General features: G+C 42.9%; 1 protein-coding gene across 18 annotated transcripts in view; it reads right to left on the bottom strand.

Moving 5' to 3' along the window:
• Window positions 1-18,778, bottom strand: part of LOC117096976 (phosphatidylinositol 3,4,5-trisphosphate 3-phosphatase TPTE2-like) — an 80,715-nt gene extending 61,937 nt beyond the window's left edge. For 4 of the 18 annotated variants that reach the window (XR_004442748.1, XR_004442750.1, XR_004442752.1 and 1 more), the window contains exons 1-6: window positions 18,646-18,766; window positions 18,503-18,561; window positions 10,399-10,468; window positions 7,616-7,656; window positions 6,780-6,833; window positions 6,653-6,706 (exon numbers count right to left, since the gene is read on the bottom strand). Coding sequence is in view for 1 of the 18 variants with exons in the window: in XM_033234398.1 (XP_033090289.1) it covers window positions 6,780-6,829; window positions 7,616-7,654 (89 nt within the window). In the remaining 17 variants the exon portion in view is untranslated. Of the gene's footprint in view, window positions 1-691; window positions 2,135-6,652; window positions 6,722-6,779; window positions 6,834-7,615; window positions 7,657-8,642; window positions 8,783-9,041; window positions 9,165-10,398; window positions 10,469-18,502; window positions 18,562-18,645 lie in introns of those variants that run through there. The other 14 variants (XR_004442754.1, XR_004442756.1, XR_004442755.1 and 11 more) reach the window with 14 other exon arrangements.
• Between the last annotated feature and the right edge of the window lie 255 nt (window positions 18,779-19,033).

The raw sequence follows: 19,033 nt of genomic DNA, 5'->3' as shown, positions 1-19,033 counted from the left end.
CCTGTATCTATTTTAATCCTGTTTCCTGACACACTTTCCCTAAGCTATTCTTGATAGTCCAGTTCATTTGCTCCACCTTTCCAGAACTTTGAGGTCAGGAGGCAACATGCAGTTTCCATGTGATCCCTAATACCTTTGCTGTCTTCTGTACCAAGTCAGCCACAAACGCCTGCCCCTTATCTGAGCCAATTCCTAAGGGCAGTCCAAACCTAGGAATAAGATCTCGAAGAAGCATACAGGTTGCTTCACAAGCTTTCTCAGTTCCTGTTGGATAAGCCTCCACTCACCCAGAGTAGATACACACGAGAACTAGTCAATACTTGTTACCTCCACACTTGGACATTTCTGTGAAGTCCACCTGGAGATTTTCAAAGGGAGCTGCTCCATAAACTTGTATGCTGGGCAGAATGGCTGGACCCTGCCTCGCATTGAACTGTCGGCAGGTTACACACCACTGCGCCACTATTTTGGCAAGGGCTGACAAATGGGAGATGTAGAAGTACTGGCCTAACAACTTTTCAAGTGACTCCTGACCTAGACAGGTGGCTTCATGCACAGCCAGTACAACTGCTGCTCCCAGCAGCTGTGGCACAGCTACTTTCCTATCTGGTAACCAGATCCATCCTTCTTCTATCACCTGTCCTCCCTCTGCCTGTAGAAAGTCCTTTTCTTCTTTAGAGTAAGTAGGTACAAGGTCAGGTGCTTGAGGGGGACTGTGACTGATGCCCAGTAGGGGGCAGATGCTGCTCTTTGAGCCTCTGAGTCACCTCGGGAGTTTCCCAAGGCAACTGAAGTGCAAGCTCCCTGGTGTCCTCTGCAGTGCATGACTGCAACCTTTTGAGGTTTCCATACTGCTTCTAATAATTGCAAGATTTCTTGCTGATATTTTATGACCTTTCCCCCAGAGTTCAACAGGCCCTTTTCTTTATATAATGCTCCACGCACTTGGAGGATTAAAAAGGCATACCGGAAGTCAGTGTAAATGTTTACAGCCTTACCTTCACTGAGTTCTAAAGCCTGAATTAAAGCAATGAGCTCGGCTTTCTGGGCTGAGGTACCTTGAGGCAATGAGTTGGCCTGAATGACAGCGTCCAGGGTTACCACTGCCTATCCCACACACCTTTCTCCTTGTGGTTTGACGAAGCTGCTCCCATCCATGTACGGCTCCCAGTCCATTGATGCCCAAGGTTGGCCCCGGAGGTCAAGTCTGCTAGAGTAAACTTGAGTCTAACACCTCTCCACAGTTATGCTCGACAGGGCTCTCTGATACCGGGAGCAAGGTGGCGGGGTTCAGGGTGTTAAAAACTTCAATGGTTATGCAGAGATTTTCACAGAGCAAGCTTTGGTACTTTGTTAGTCTAGCATTCATTAGCCAATGATGTCCCTTGGTATTCATTAAAGTCGCCACAGCATGGGGGGCCTTCATGTTCAGGTTTTGCCCAAGAGTTAGTTTATCTGCTTCTTGTGCTAGCAGGGCAGTTGCTGCTAAGGCCCTCAAACCCGGGGGTCAATCTTTAGAAACCCTGTCTAGTTTAAGTTTAGAGAGGTGGGCCACTGGCCTTGGCCAGGGCCCCACAGTCTTGGTCAAAACCCTAACTGCCATTTTTTTCTCTCTCTGACACATATAGTATAAATGGCTTTGTCAGGTCAGGCAGACCCAGGGCTGGGGTTGACACAAGTTTTTCTTTTAACTCATGAAAAGCCTGTTGCTGTTGGGACCCCCATTCAAAAGGTTCTGTGTCACCCCCCTTTGTAACTTGGTACAGAGGTTTGGCCAGTACTGCAAAATTTGGGATCCATAACCTGCAGAACCCCACAGCTCCTAAGAATTCTCTCACCTGCCTTCTGGTCTTAGGCTCTGGTAGGTTGCAAATGACCTGCTTTCTTTCTGATCCTAGGCTATGCTCCCCGTTGGATAGTAAATCCTAGGTGGCGTACCTGCTGTCTGCAGATGTGAGCTTTCTTCTTGGACACCTTATACTCACAGTCCTCCAGGTGCCAGAGCAGGGCATCTGTTCCTTTGGCGCACCCAGCTGCTGTGGGGTGTCCCAGCAGGAGGTCATCGACATACTGGAGCAACACACAGCCTAGGTCTCTGGTGGGAAACTTTTGCAGGTCTCGAGCCAGGGTCTCCCTGAAGATAGTGAGGGAGTTCCTGAACCCTTGGGAAGCCGGGTCCAAGTGTCCTAAGTGGTGACACCTGACCCCGGATCTTCCCACTGGAAAGCAAACAGTTTCTGGCTCTCAGGAGCTAGTCTGGTGCTAAAGAAAGTGTCCTTCAAGTCCAGGCAGGTGAACCAGCTGTCCTCAGCTGGTAGTAACCCTAACAACATGTATGGGTTAGGTACCGTTGGGTGCAAAGTCACTGTAGCTTGGTTAACCAAGTGCAAGTCCAGTACTGGTCTGTAATCCTTGGTTTCTGGATAGAAAAGAGTCAGCAGGGGCGTGCTGCAGGGAGACTTGACAGGGGGCTATAATTCCATAGGTCTTCAGGCACTGGAGATGGATCTGGATACCTTCAAGAGCTTCTCTGGGTACTGGGTACTGTTTCTGCCTGACCGGCTGGGCCCCAGGCTTAACTTCTATGAGTACGGGGGCTTGGTTGACTGCTAGCCCCGGAGGATTATCTTCCACCCACACCCTTGGCCACTGCTTAGCTGGTACTTCAGGCATGTGCTATTATGCCCTGCTAATTTTTGTATTTGTGGTAGAGACGGGGTTTGACCATGTTGACCAGGCTGGTCTTGAACTCTTTACCTCAAGTGATTGGCCCGCTTTGGCCTCCCAAAGTGCTGGGATTACAAGAGTCAGCCACCATGTCTGGCCCTCTTTTCTTTATGAATTACCCAGTGTCAGGTATTCCTTTACAGCAAGGCAAGAATTAATACAATCCCACAGGACAAAATAAATACCCACAAATCCATATGGACATAAATAAATAATTCAATAAATAAATGTATGAGAGAAGAGATACTTCTTCCTTACAGAATTCCAATGAATCAATGTAGAAAGAATGAGTAAAATAAAAAATCCCCACTAGAACACCACAGTAGTAACTGTTGACAAGATCCACCAATGAATGCGAAAATCAGCAGGCAAAAGTTTGAGAAGAAACAGGATGCTAGCAGTCTCAACGCATCGCTCCCAGATGTTTATCATTTACAAAGGGAGAAAAGTAACTTTACAGCCATGAAACGTGGGAGATTCCACCTTAACCAAGTGATCGTGGTAAATATCACTAATAAGCCATGTTGTCATCCTGTACCCCTGACAGGAAATAACAAGAGCGTTTCACCTTGGGATCTTCTTCCCCAAACCCATCACCGTAGTCTAATCATGAGGAAAACATGGACAAACCCAAACTGAGGATCATTCTACAAAACACCTGGCCAGTACTCATCAAGAGTCCATGAAAGACAAGGAAATACAGAACTGTCACAGATAGGAGGAAACTGAGGGGACATAGAAACAAATGCAACGTGAGACCTTAGATTATATCCGGAATATTCAAAAGGCATGGTAGGGGGTGGGAGGGGATGGTGAAAATCAAAAGGCTATAGTTTAATTCATAGTATCGTATCATAGTCTAATTCATAGTATCGTATCAAAGTTAATTTCCTCATTTTGATTATTGAACTACAGTTATATAAGTTTTTAACATCGGGGAAACAAAGTGGTAGATATATGTGAACTCTGTAGTATTTCTTCAAATTTTCTGCAAGTCTAAAATTATTTCAGAAATAAAATAAATACACACGCATCCACAAAATAGCAACTATGGAGAGGTGATAATGTGTTGATTAGCTTGATTTTGATGGTCATTTCACAATGCATGTGCATATCAACCATCAAATTGTACACCATATATAATTGTTATGTCAATAAATCTGTTAAAATATATAAAAATCAATGAATAAAATAAAAAATAAATTAAAAATAAGAATAAGCTCCATCTGAAGTGCTACTTGCATAGTGCACATGGACCACCACATCCTGCTGCTGCTGGCTGGAGGACTTGAACACCATTCAGAATTTCCCCTAGCCCTATGCAGCTCTTCATCTAAAATCATAACTACAAAATTGCTGGCAAAGTACTCTCCCTGGTCCTCAATTTTCCACACCTATAAAATGAAAGTGTTAGGAAAAAAGATATTATCCTTTCTCAGTTTTTTTTTTTTTTTTTTGAGATGGAGTCTCACTCTGTTGCCCAAGCTAGAGCGCAGTGGCGCGATCTCAGCTCACTGCAAGCTCTGCCTCCCGGGTTCACGCCATTCTCCTGCCTCAGCCTCCTGAGTAGCTGGGACTACAGGTGTCCGCCACCATGCTTGGCTAAGTTTTTGGTAGTTTTTGTAGAGATAGAGTTTCACTGTGTTAGCCAGGATGGTCTTGATCTCCTGACTTCGTGATCTGCCTGCCTCGGCCTCCCAAAGTGCTGGGATTACAGGTGTGAGCCACTGTGCCTGGCCTTTTTCTCAGTTTTGAAATTCTGTGCTTCGTGCTTCATAATTCTCAACTCTTCTTAGCTTGGCCTTCATTGGCAAGTTAAGCTAACAGCTTTGGTGTAGAAGTAACAGAGATTATATATACCAGTTTGGGGCTTAGTATGTCACCACATTAACCAAAGACAGTCAATGTATGTGGCAGAGGTAATTTGGTTCTTAGTTTTCTTTTTTTCTTTTTGAGACACAGTCTCACTCTGCCACCCAGGCTGGAGTGCAGTGGCACGATCTTGGCTTACTGCATCCTCTGCCTCCACTTCAAGTGATTCTCCTGCCTGAGCCTCCCAAGTAGCCGGGATTACAGGCATGCACCACCACGCCTGGCTAATTTTTATATTTTTGGTAGAGACAGAGTTTCACCATGTTAGCCAGGCTGGTCTCGAACTCCTGACCTCAGGTGATCCGCCCGCTCAGCCTCCCAAAGTGCTGAGATGACAGGTGTGAGCCACCGCACCTGGCCAGGTTCTTAGGTTTCAATATCTCAGAAAGCTAATTAACGATCTTAATCTCATTTAAATCTCTTGATTTTATACACAGTAATAACAGTGAACACAGGTGAAATTTAGCCCATCTAACCCAGAAACTTCATTTTAGGACAATATTTCAGATGCCTTTCCCATCTAGGCATTTTTCAGTAGCAGACATGTGGCACACCTGACTCCCTTCGCCTCCCTCTTAGTGAAGGTTTAGGGATTAGACATGTACTCAGAGCCAGAACTCAGTGGCCTAAATCACCAGTCCTTGCACTACTACAAGCTCACCTAGAACATAAAAGATCAATTCTCCTTATGCCCATTGTGATGCTGGAAACATTACTTCTCTCCTCAGTTGCTGTTTTTCACTTAGCATCTCATTTTGAAAATCTTTGTTTCTCTGTGGCCACTGTGACATTTGCTCCACTGAGCTTTCTGGCTTTAATTTTTGCCCCCTCAATCAGTTCCAAATAGCCCTACTGAAGTAGCCCCAGAAACTCGCATTGTGATTCCACTCTTCAATGATTTCTCATCGAAATATTAACGAGCATCCAACATTCCTGCTTTTGTGGTCATCTTGTCAGCACATCTCACTGACCTAAATGAAGAAATTCCTATTCCTTTTACTCCAGATTATCCATATAATTCTTCTTCAAAGCTATTCTTGGGATATACTGAGGAAAGTACTTCACTTTTGGAATCTGCTGATCTAGGGTTTAAGTGCTGACTGCACCATTGAGCAAATTTCAGAAAGGTATTAAATTTCCTGGGCGACAGAGTAAGACTCTGTCCCTTTTGCCTTCTGTCATGATTCTGAGGACTTTCCAGCCATGTGGAACTGTAAGTCCAATTAAACCTCTTTTTGTTCCCAAAAAAAAAGAAAAAGAAGAAAAGAAAAGTAGTTTCATTTTGCCTCCTGAATTCATTTTAGACTCCTTAGTAATTTTTTTTTTTGAGCTGGAGTCTCATTCTGTCACCCAGGCTGGAGTGCAGTGGCATGATCTTGGCTCACTGCAGCCTCCGCCTCCCAGGTTCAAGCCATTCTCCTGCCTCAGCCTCAGCCTCCCGTGTACCTGGGACTATAGGCACGCACCACCATGCCCAGCTAATTTTTGTATTTTTTTTAGTAGAGATGGGGTTTTACCATGTTGGCCAGGATGGTCTTGACTTCCTGACCTCGTGATCCACCTGCCTCAACCTCCCAAAGTGCTGGAATTACAGGTGTGAGCCACTGTGCCCAGCCTAGACTCCTTAGTAATTTCTTACTAAGAATATTAATTCTATTGTATATCTTTATTTCTTTTTGAAAATATAAAGGAATCTAAAACTTAGTTACTTAAACTGTAATTTAAATTATTCACTGTTCCCTCATAATAAAGTAACATAAAATTCAGCTTACTTAAAAAACAAAACACAGAAGCAGATTCATCTTAATAGTAGTTTGTACTTCTTTTTTTTTTGAGATGGAGTCTCGCCCTGTTGCCCATACAAGTAAATCCACCCAAACCTCCTTTTCAACATAAGAAGCTAGGCAAAACTAGTGTAATTTTGGAAGTCTATATTTAAGGAAGCATGTATTATTTAAAATAAATTATAAAGGTAAAAACAAATTTGTTTAAACCAAAAAATGTCAAGTGTTTACTTCTTTTTAAATTGAAATACCATGGGAGACCTACATACCATTCTGAGCTTCTCAACACCTTTTCATTCAGTCACTGACATTAAAATCTGCACCTAGAAAGAAAAAAACTATCACATCACTCATCTGCACAACCTATTAATCAGCAAATAATTATTAAATACTTACTGCATCCCAGGCACTGTTCTTGGCACTGGGGAGTCAGCAGTGAATAAAACCTGTCTTAACAGAAGTTAATGGCAAACTGTTATAGCTATAAATATACCCATAGTTTAACATTTAATTGTTCATCCTGAAACACTTAGATTTTTTAAATTAATTTTAACTACAGTCAACCTTACTAATTTCACAGATATAAATAATGTACATTTCCCTCAACCCCTCTGCCCTTACAGAACCTTCCTCATACACACAACAAAGTCAGAACTAAATCAGACTCCCAATATGCCATTAGTTAGCTTGGGGAGGAGGCTTGGTAACTGGAAGCTGAGTTGAGGCCCATAAGCCTTTCCCAGCCCCAGCTTGCTCTTCAATGTAGCTACCTATTCAGTCTACTGTTCTCTTAGTGGCTCTATCTGTTACCATGCCTTTCCTACCAACAACGAGAAGTATCTTTAAATTCTGTCAAGTTGCCGGGCGCGGTGGCTCAAGCCTGTAATCCCAGCACTTTGGGAGGCCGAGACGGGCGGATCACGAGGTCAGGAGATCGAGACCATCCTGGCTAACATGGTGAAACCCCGTCTCTACTAAAAAATACAAAAAACTAGCGGGCGACGAGGCGGGCGCCTGTAGTCCCAGCTACTCGGGAGGCTGAGACAGGAGAATGGCGTGAACCCGGAGGCGGAGCTTGCAGTGAGCTGAGAGCCGGCCACTGCACTCCAGCCTGGGCGGCAGAGCAAGACTCCGTCTCAAAAAAAAAAAAAAAAAAAAAATTCTGTCAAGTTTTGTCATATCTCCAAGCTACATGGCAGTCGAGAGGCTACAGGTGATAATTATATACTTACAGATAATAGTGTAAATGTATCCATAAACACATTTTTCATCTCTGGGGACACAGAACAATGATTACATTTAAACACAGTACATAGTAAGATAAGTTAAAAATATTGAAAGTACTCTAAATAAAAGCTTGCTAATTCAAGATAACTGCAGGCAAAAGCAATCTGGAAATTTTAAATTAAAAATTTCTTAAAACAAAATTTTCCAATTTACTAATTTATAAAAGAAATACAACTACATGGGCCTTAATAAACATTTTAAATACATTCTCACACACACACTCTATTCTAGAGAAGAACTACTCCATCAAAATCTGAGCTTTGAATAACTTATTATTTTAAATAATCAGTAACTAAAACTAAGCAATCTCTCACACAGAGAGGGGAAAAAGTAATATTCTGAGTTATAAATTTTTTACCCTGTCTCATAAACATAGAAGCATAAAAGTTTAACTTACGTTTTTCCTGGATTTAAATTTATAGATAATTTGCTTTTCAGTGAAATATCCTCAATAGCAATTTTACCAAGGAGGCCTTCTTCTGAAGGCCACCTCTGAAATAATTAGAGAATAAATGTCAATGGCATGATATTAAGATGTTGTTCGCCTGGACGCAGTGGCTCATATCCATAATCCCAGTACTTTGGGAGGCTGAGGCGGGCAGATCACGAGGCCAGGAGTTTGAGACCAGCCTGGCTAACATGGTAAAACCTCGTCTCTACTAAAGATACAAAAAATTAGCTGGGTGTGGTGCCGTGCACCTGTAATCCCAGCTACTCAGGAGGCTAAGGCTGGAGGATCACTTGCACCCAGAAGGCAGAGGTTGCAGTGAGCCAAGATTGCGCCATTGCACTCCAGCCTGGGCGACAGGGCGAGATTCCAAGAAAGGAAAGGAAAGGAAAGGAAAGGAAAGGAGAAGAGAAGAGAAGAGAAGAGAAGAGAAGAAGGAAGGGGGGTAGAGAGAGAGAGAGAGAAAGAGAGAAAGAGACGGACGGAAGGAAGGAAGGAAGGAAGGAAGGAAGGAAGGAGGAAGGAAGGAAGATTATTCAAGAAAAGCATTTAGGGGCCAGGTGCAGTGGCTCATGTCTGTAATGGCAGCATTTTGGGAGGCCAAGGCAGTAGGATCACTTGAGGCCAGGAGTTCAGAGGCCAGTCTTGAAGCAAGAACTCGTCTCTACAAAAAAAAGTTTAATAAATTAGCTCAGTGTGGTGGCACATGCCTGTAGTCTCAGCTACTCAGGAGGCAGAGGCAGAAGGATGGCTTGAGCCCTGGAATTCAAGGCTGCAGTGAACTATGACGGTGCCATTACACTCAAGCCTGGGTGACAGAGCAAGACTCTGCGCCCCCAGCCCCCAATAAAAGAAAAACAGGAAAGGAATTTAGGTAAGAAACTTTTCTATTGCTCTTAAAAGTAATAGGACCTAGAAAGGTAGAGGATGAGGCCAGGCACAACGGCTCACACCTGTAACCCCAACACTTTGGGAGGCCGAGGCAGGCGGATCACTTGAGCCCAGGAGTTCAAGACCAGCCTTTGCAACATGGCAAAGCCCTGTCTCTGAAAAAAAAAAAAAAAGGAAAAATTAGTCAGATGTGGTGGCAGAGTTTCTTTTTTTTTTTTTTTTTTTTTTTTTGAGGTGGAGTCTCGCTCTGTCGCCCGGACTGGAGTGCAGTGGCCGGATCTCAGCTCACTGCAAGCTCCGCCTCCTGGGTTTACGCCATTCTCCTGCCTCAGCCTCCCTAGTAGCTGGGACTACAGGCGCCTGCCACCTCGCCCGGCTAGTTTTTGTATTTTTAGTAGAGACGGGGTTTCAACGTGTTAGCCAGGATGGTCTCGATCTCCTGACCTCGTGATCCGCCCGTCTCGGCCTCCCAAAGTGCTGGGATTACAGGCTTGAGCCACCGCGCCCGGCCCCCAGAGTTTCTTAACTCAGCACTACTGACATTTTGAACCAGATACTTCTCTGGGCATTAGAGGATATTTAGTAGCACCCTGGTTTATATTCGTTACATATCAGTAGCTCATCCCCTATCCAACATTCATGATAACCAAAAATCTCTTCAAACATTGCCTAAAGTTTCCTGGGAAACCAAATATTTCCAGTTAAGAACCACTGCTTTAGAGAATTGTGATAAAATTCTATCATAACATAAAGATAAAATAATAGTACAAGTAGGATTATGTAGTCTACAATTTTCTGGGATTACTCACAACCTCTGTCTTAGTATTTTTCCGATTTTAAAATTCTTGCTCTCACAATTTCTATATATGTCTAGATATCCACACTGCTGTGGTAATTTTCATATATTCGCCTAAAAAATACAACATTAAAAACTCACAATACTCTCAAAACTTTGTGTTTCTTCTGTACCCTGTCATCATTTATCGAAATATACACTTCATATACACTATAAAACCCTTATTGTTAAGATTTCCCATCTCAGCATTCTGGTTAACTTAAAATGAACAGACTTCTGACCAAGAAAGCAAATTAAACTTTCATTTCTCCGTTAGAAAAAAACAAAGCCAGACTAAGTAGAGAGAGCATGTTAAGTGTTTCCATATAGTTTTTTTACTTCTAATAGTAAGTGTATCTGTGGCTTAAATGCTAAAAGACTGATTTAACCAATTTTAAGTGATCTCATATCTGCAAACAATATGAAATGTAATTAAGATGAGAAAAATAGGTATTGGGTTTCTGTAATTAAGTTGAGATTAACATGAACAAAATTCAGCTTTGCTATTTAAGACAGAAATGGATATGTTTATAAAATTATAATTTAATACTTACTATCTAATTTTTGTCCTTCTATAAAAGTTTCTAGAGCAGCAGCAGAGTTTTTTAATGGTATTCACATATCCTGCATGAACATATTTAAAACAAATTAACACACACACAAGATCTGGAAAACAGCCTTCTTTCTAAATAAAAACATCTTAGTATTTTCTATTGTTGAAAGAAAAAATTTATTTTAAGTATATGTTAGTATGCCAAGACACTTTCTAAAATACTATTAACATCTAGTACAATTTCCAGTAAAATTCAATTTTAGAACTTACTTCAGAAGGAATTTCACTTTAATTGTACATACTTGCTTATTCCAAAATATCATTATACAAAGGAATTAAAGCAGTTTCTTACTTAAAGAATAAAGTTACACTTATCAACAGAAACAAGATGGGATATAAAGCTAATAGATATAGAGCTTTCACAGCGTTAAATGTAGCCTATTCAGCTTGATTGAAGAATAGGATGTTCTCTAGTCAGTTAAATAAATTCCAAATGATAAACAAAAAAGGAATGTGAAATCCATCAGTTTCATCTATACCTTGCAGTTATTTCAATCATCACTATTTTAAAATATATTAAGTATAGATCTCCTATCACATACTAGGTTAACAAAATAATAGAACTATAACTTTATATTTAAAGTTAAATCATATCTGCTATAAATACATACATACACCATCAAGCTTACGTTGCCCTCTCTTATCCTCTATCAATAGCACACAACTCTAATAAAATGCAATTAAACATTCTGTTCAAAGCCAGATACAATCTAATAATGGCTATAGCAACTGATCAAGAGTTAACATTAGAGGGATTAAAACTTTTTCACCCTGTGCAGTCACAACATGTAGGTGTGGTAGCTGGAAAAATAATTACGTAAGAGATTACACAACTAGGGAGATCAAGGACAAGTGCAGGAACACAGGAACACTTTTATTTTCTGCCAACTGCCTACAAACTCTAGGGATTTTTCCAGTTTTCTTAAATCGTAAAATTATTTCAATAGCCACATGTGTCACTGACTTTGTTTTAACCTAGTAGCATAATTCTCACAAAGCAATGAATACAGATGCCCCTCAACTCACCTGGGGTTACATTCGATCAACAGAAAGTGTGGCTCAAACTAAGAGAGCAAAGAAGCTATAAGATGCTACTTCAAGGGCCTCACTTTTTGTACCCTGCAGGCTGTTATAAGAAATTTGGGCCGGGTGCGGTGGCTCACGCCTGTAATCCCAGCACTTTGGGAGGCTGAGGCGGGCGGATCACGAGGTCAGGAGATTGAGACCATCCTGGCGAACACGGTGAAACCCCGTCTCTACTAAAAATACAAAAAAAATTAGCCGGGCGCGGTGGCGGGCGCCTGTAGTCCCAGCTTCTAGGAAGGCTGAGGCAGGAGAATGGCGTGAACCCGGGAGGCAGCAGAGCTTGCAGTGAGCGGAGATCGGGCCACTGCACTCCAACCTGGGCGACAGAGCAAGACTCCGTCTCAAAAAAAAAGAAAAAGAAAGAAATTTGGACCTTAGGTGCGATGGAAAGCCATGGAAAGTTCATTGTTGGTAGGAGAGAGACATGGTCCAATTTACTCTTTTTAAATGTCATTCTGGTTGCTGTATGATGAATACATAATAACAAATCAGGACTGGAAACAGAAACTTCTTAGAAAACTTCTACATTAAGTCTAGGCTAGAAAACGATGTTAGCCACAGAGGTGATGAAGAGAAATATAATGAACTGGAATATATTAGAACCAGCAAGACTTGCCAATGCAGGATAAGATAAACTGAAGATCAATCCAGGGTTTTGGGCTTACTTAGATCTATACCTGGCACCCAGTAAGCACTCAATGAAAAGTATTGATTTCTCTCCTTGCAGACATTTTTCTGCCTTTTCCCCAATCTCTAATTTGACCACATCTCCTTTGCCATAAAATATAAAAATGTTTGCCTCTCTAGTCTTAATCTTCTCAAAGCCACTAGTAACCCCTTATCAAATCCAACAAGCTGAAAGGTAAGTTCTTTCAGCTTACCATTCTGTTTGCTTCTTAAAAACTAATGTTTTCTGGGTTGGGCGCGGTGGTTCACACCTGTAATCCCAGCACTTTAGGAGGCCGAGATGGGTGGATCACCTGAGGTCAGAAGTTCAAGACCAGCCTGGCCAACATGGCAAAACCCATCTCTACTAAAAACACAAAAATTAGCCAGGCATGGTGTGCGTGCCTGTAATCCCAGCTACTCAGGAGGCTGAGGCTGGAGAATCGCTTGAACCCAGGAGGCAGAGGTTGCAGTGAGCCGAGACTGTGCCATTGCATTTCAGCCTGGGCGACAAGAGCAAAACTCTGTCTCAAAAAATAAAAAAAATACGGCCGGGCGTGGTGGCTCAAGCCTGTAATCCCAGCACTTTGGGAGGCCGAGATGGGCGGATCACGAGGTCAGGAGATCGAGACCACCCTGGCTAACATGGTGAAACCCCGTCTCTACTAAAAATACAAAAAACTAGCCGGGCGAAGTGGCGGCGCCTGTAGTCCCAGCTACTCGGGAGGCTGAGGCAGGAGAATGGCGTGAACCCGGGAGGCGGAGCTTGCAGTGAGCTGAGATCTGGCCACTGCACTCCAGCCTGGGTGACAGAGCGAGACTCCGTCTCAAAAAAAAATAAAAATAAAAATTAAAAAATTAAAAAATAAAAATAAATAAAAATAAAAAATCTAATGTTTTCCTTGGGCTCAGTACTTAGACTTCCTTCCCTTTAGAAACATTCTTTGACTCTTTAAGTGGTGTCGGGGCTTCACATACGTCTTGAATCATCCTGATGACTCAAGTCTAACTTGAGAGCCTAAACAGTGCTCCCGTGCAATATCAGCGTTGTTTTCTCTAGACTTCACCCGAAATGTCCCAGAGGCAATTCATAGACAAATATTCAAAATCTAAAACTATTTCCTCTCTTCAAACCTATTCCCTCATGCTGAATGCAGTCTTCTAAGTGCTATCATCCTAGGTGCCATTTAAGTGAAAAGCACCAATTCCTACTACATTCTGCCAGCCAGAAACTCAGAGTCATCCCTTAGATTCCAATCATCAAGTCCAGTGCATTTTACATAAAAAAACTCCCCTCCATGCCCTCAATCACTGCCCTACATGCAGATATTCATCTTTGACCTGCTCTGCACCACCATCTTCCTGCGATCCACTATCCCTTATGACTCCTCCAATTCATTATCTACTCTGCTTTTAAAGTAGGTTTTGTAATTCAGAAAATTTCATTTCTTTCCTCCAAATTCTTCACAGATCTCCATGATCATATGATACAAATGAAAACCATCTGCTGAGATTTAATGCCTTTGATGGCCTGGCCTCTCTCCACTTGTTTAGCCTTTATCTCCTGGCACTTGCCTCCTCACATTTTATGTTCTAATACCACTGAACAACTTGTATTACTCCCAGAACAGAACAGTTACGTAGTCTTTGCCATGTGCCCAGCACTGTACTAAGCATACAAGACAGGGTACCTCACTTATCCTCATAATAACCCTTTCAAGTAGGTCCTATTTGTTCCCATTTGACAGATGAGAAATCTGCTCTGGAGTGATGACAGGAACCTTACCAAAGTTACACAGTTATCATGAAACCAGAATTCTGACCCAAGAGTCTCTGACTCCAGAGCCTGGACTCTTAACCGCCACACACACTTGGCCTTGAACGATTCTCAAATTTCACATCTTTTCCCTCCCTACTGAATTTTGCAACCTCCTCTGTAAAGTTTTTCACTCCCTCAGTCAGATTCTATTCTGCTATGCTGTTTTATACACAACACCATTACAGTAGTTACCTTATATTTTAATGATCTGTTGACTTGTCTTTCCACTAGACTGAAAACTCACTTATTGAAGTTTTTTCATCCTGAGAGTCCTGATTTCCAGTACAACATTCACCACTTAATGTTCATTCTTTGTTGAACGAATGAAAAATGTGAAACAGCATATGTGATAAGAACATCCCCCCTTTATTACTAATTGGATGACCTTATATAAAATATACACATTTTAACTCATATGATACCAAGTGACCTGAATCCCAAATGGCTGTTAAAGCAGCCCTTGGGAAAATCCAGGAGCAATACCCTCACATTCATCATCAAGATTTCAGCCCTACTTATCATTACCAATTATTTAATAATTTACATTGATCTGTTCATCTTTGTGAAGTCATCTCACAGTTTAAAAAGAACATGTCTTCTTAACACAGCTGGTTCTTATCATGATCATCCTCCTCACACCCAAGGTTTCTGATTAGGGGTCTGTGGTGGGTCCTGAGAATTTGCAGTGGGCCAGGCACAGTGGCTCACGCCTGTAATCCCAGCACTTTGGGAGGCTGAGGGTAGTGGATCATTTGAGGGTAAGAGTTTGAGACCAGCCTGGCCAACATAGTGAAACCCCATTTCTACTAAATCTACAAAAATCAGCTGGGTGTGGTTACACATGCCTGTAATCCCAGCTAATTGGGAGGCAGACGCAGGAGAATTGCTTGAACCTGGGAGGCGGAGGTTGCAGTGAGCTGAGATTGCGCCACTGTATTCCAGCCTGGGCGACAGAGCAAGACTCTGTCTCAAATAAATAAATAAATAATTTGCATTTCTAATATGTTGATGCTGCAGCTCATCTGGAGTCCACACCTTTGAGGACCACTGTTCTATAGCACTAGACTAAAATTTAGGAAACCTGTGTCCTGAGGTCCCCTTCTACCTGTAACTGGTGTGTCTCTATGACAGATCATTTGGATTTACTTGGGTCTCAGTTTTCTTTTGAAGAAATGGGGTCTCTTTATGTTGCCTAGGCTGGTCTTGAACTCCTGATCTCAAACTCCTAGTCTCATGTGATCCTCCCACCTCAGCCTCCCAAAGTGGTAAGATTACAGGCGTGAGCCACCACACTCAGCCAGGTCTGCTTTCTTATGTACACTGTGAAAAGGAAGAGTAAGAAGTACTGGACTACATGAGTCATAAGGACCTTTTTTTAAAAAACGAAATCTCACTCTCTCACCCAGGCTGGAGTGCAATGGTGTGATCTCGGCTCACTGCAACCTCTGCCTCCCAGGTTCAAGCAATTCTCCTGCCTCAGCCTCCCAAGTAGCTGGGATTTCAGGCACCTGCCACCACGGCCCAGCTAATTTTTTGTATTTTTAATAGAGACGGGGTTTCACTATGTTGGCCAGGCTGGTCTCAAACTTCTGACCTCAGGTGATCCACCCGCCTCAGCCTCCCAAAGTGCTGGGATTACAGGCGTGAGCCACCACACCTGGCCCATAAGGATTTTCAATGAGAATTTGCACTTCTGATGACTTGCCAGGTGATCCTGATACTGCTGCTCCAAGAGCCACACATTAAAAACCAAGGTACTAGTGCTATCCACATGACTATTCTATGCAATTCTACTCCTAGGTATATATAATCAAAAGAAAGAAATGCATGTGTTCACCAGAATACACACAAGAGTACTCACAGAAGCTTTATTTATGCTAGCTAATAACTAGAAATAAACCAGATGTCCAATCAGAATAAATTGTGCTATAGTTACATTTATACAACATATATTTATACAATTATACAATGGAATACTACACAGCAATGCAAAAGAACTACTGCTTCACACAATATGGATGTATACTCATGTAATGACTAAAGCAAAAACAGACTACCTACATTGAATAAAGCACCTACTATACGATTCTGTTTATGAGTCAATATCAAGCAAAACGAACTGATGGTGATGGAGGTGAAAACAGGAGTCAGCAGGACAGTAAGAAGAATTGCTGGCTGGGAAGGAGCATGAAGGAACTTTATGAATGGAGACGCTCTATATCTTGATCTGGGTGGTGCACACATAGGTAAAAACCCATCAAACTGTAGACTTAAAATTTGTGTTATTTACATGTATCATATATGCCTCAATAAAAAATTTGAGGCCGGGTGCAGTCACACCTGTAATCCCAGCACTTTGGGAGGCTGAGGCAGGCGGATCACCTGAGATCAAGAGTTTGAGACCAGCCTGGCCAACATGGCCAAACTCCATCTCTACTAAAAAGTACAAAAATTAGCCAGGTGTGGTGGTGTGCACCTGTAATCCCAGCTACTTGGGAGGCTGAGGCAGGAGAAGCACTTGAACCTGGGAGGCAGAGGTTGCAGTGAGCCGAGATTGTGCCATTGTACTCCAGCCTGGGCAACAGAGTGAGACCCTGTCTCAAAAATAATAATAATAATAAGTAAAATAAGATGGAAAGTGACAACGAAGTTCATTATATTAATATTCTTTAAAAGTAACTTTTTTTTTTTTTTTGAGACAGAGTCTTACTCTGTCACCCAGGCTGGAGTGCAGAATCATGATCTCAGCTCACTGCAACCTCCGCTTCCCAGGTTCAAGCGATTCTCCTGCCTCAGCCTCCCAAGTAGCTGCGATTTCAGGCACCTGCCACCATGGCCCAGCTAATTTTACAGACATGAGCCACTGTGCCCAGCCTAAAAGCAACTTTTATATAAACTGGATTTCCAGGCCGGGCACGGTGGCTCAAGCCTGTAATCCCAGCACTTTGGGAGGCCGAGACGGGTGGATCACGAGGTCAGGAGATCGAGACCATCCTGGCTAACACGGTGAAACCCCGTCTCTACTAAAAAATACAAAAAAATTAGCTGGGCGAGGTGGCGGGCGCCTGTAGTCCCAGCTACTCGGGAGGCTGAGGCAGGAGAATGGCGTGAACCGGGAGGCGGAGCTTGCAGTGAGCTGAGATCTGGCCACAGCACTCCAGCCTGGGCGGCAGAGCGAGACTCCGTCTCAAAAAAAAAAAAAAAAAAAAAAAAAAAAAAAAAAAAAAAAAAAAAAAAAAAGAAATGTAATTCAAAGTAATAGCTATCTAATATAAAAAATTATGGTGAAAAATTCTCACTGCTTCCTGTAACATTATCCAAAACTGATCCCAGAAGCCTTATTGCTGGTATCTAAAGGTCTATATATTTAGATTCAAAAAACATACCTGGACCCTAAAAGGCCTTACAGGACCTGGCTCCTAGTTTCCTGTCCAACCTTATCTCCTAATCAAATGGGCCCTCTAACAAAAAGGGCCTTTTTGCTGCTCCATATACAGACCTACTTCATTCCTACTTTAGGATCTCTGCACTGGCTCTTGGTCCTGCCTGGAATGTTCTTTCCCAGAGCTTCCAAGCTCATTCTCTTGTTCCTTCAGGTCTCTGCTCAAATACCGCCTTAACAGAAGCTCTAGTAGTCTGTGGCACATTTCTTATAAAAGCCATAGCTAGAAAAGATGCTGTCTTGCCTGAAATTGTTAACCTTACTTATGTTAGATCGTAACAACAAAACAGGGTTTCTTTTCTGTGCTTTAAAGCAAAAAGAAACAAAACAAAAACCAAAAAAGATCTCCTGTTAAAAATGTGACCCACAGCATTATTTATCTTTAGGCTCTTCTTTAACTCTTATTAATTCTTGCTCTTTTACATTCCTTTAGAGCTTTATAGTTTGTCTTCACTGCACACCTACGAGAAGTGATTTCTAGGTTAGCTAAGTATATAACTAAGACTAACCCATAGCAATCAGCGCCTTTGCACACAGCAACTCCTAAAAAATGTTTGATAAACAAATGAGTGAGTAAAGAACTATGACAAGACATCTGGAAAGTTTCAGGGACATGAGGGAGAAGGTTTTTGTTCCAGTAGACTGACTTCATACCGACATTTTTATATAAGAATGGCAACAATGATTATCAAACAAAAAAATTAATTTTCATCGAGCCCAGAGTCCACTTTTCTCTTCTAGTCATAAATGCCATTAAAAAAAAATCCTTTCAGCCCAACTACAGATGCCAACTATGCTCCCAATAAATAGAGGAGGTTTTCCTCAGAAGCTTCAGGAATGCAAGAGTCTGGAAGTGGAAAGGGCAAGACAGGAGGAGTCTGAGGTAACGCGGCTACCGGGAGACAGAAAGGAGACAGAGAATCTCAACACTGGGGCTGAGACGCAGCATCCCTAGAGCCTGGGTGCCAATCAGGCGGTGCTAGCAGGAGGCGGGTCAGCCGGGAGTGGAGGAAGCAGAAAAGGCTCTCTCACCTCTAACGCCGCCTGGGGGGTCCTGGTCGATTACAGCATCTGAGAAGCTCTGGAAAAATCTGTCAGAAAAACGACTTCAGCAGAGCCCACTGGCCAAGGAAAGGGGGATAAAATAAATAGCAAAGGGAAGGAAAAACACGCACCTCTGGGATGCTGCAGGTCCTGCTGCAGCCGCCGCCATCCCTCGTAGTCACTGTTGCTGCCGCCAGAGCTGCTACTACCGCGCTCAGAAACTCTGCCACCGCTCGAGGGGGAAACCTCTGCAGAAACACCAACCGAACTTCCGTCCTAAGTAGCCAACCAGCAGCCACGCAGCGTGCTGCTAGCGGGACGGGGAGGCGACACGCGGGCGCGTGGCCGGCTGGGTCAGTGGAGGACCGAGTTCTCCCAGCCGGCACCCCTGCCCGGGATCTGCGCTCGCAGTCCCCGCCCCCTGGCAGCCATGGTTACGGAGGCCTGGGCCTACAAGTTCTCCCTCTTTTCCACCGCGCCCATGCCCGCGGGCACTCCGACAGAGCCTCCAGGAGTGGT

The sequence above is a fragment of the Trachypithecus francoisi genome, unplaced genomic scaffold (genome assembly GCF_009764315.1).
Source record: "Trachypithecus francoisi isolate TF-2019V2 unplaced genomic scaffold, Tfra_2.0 Contig01461, whole genome shotgun sequence".
NCBI classification, from domain to species: domain Eukaryota; kingdom Metazoa; phylum Chordata; class Mammalia; order Primates; family Cercopithecidae; genus Trachypithecus; species Trachypithecus francoisi.
Note: the sequence above shows the minus strand (reverse complement) of the source record. Positions and strands in the feature narration are given on the sequence as shown.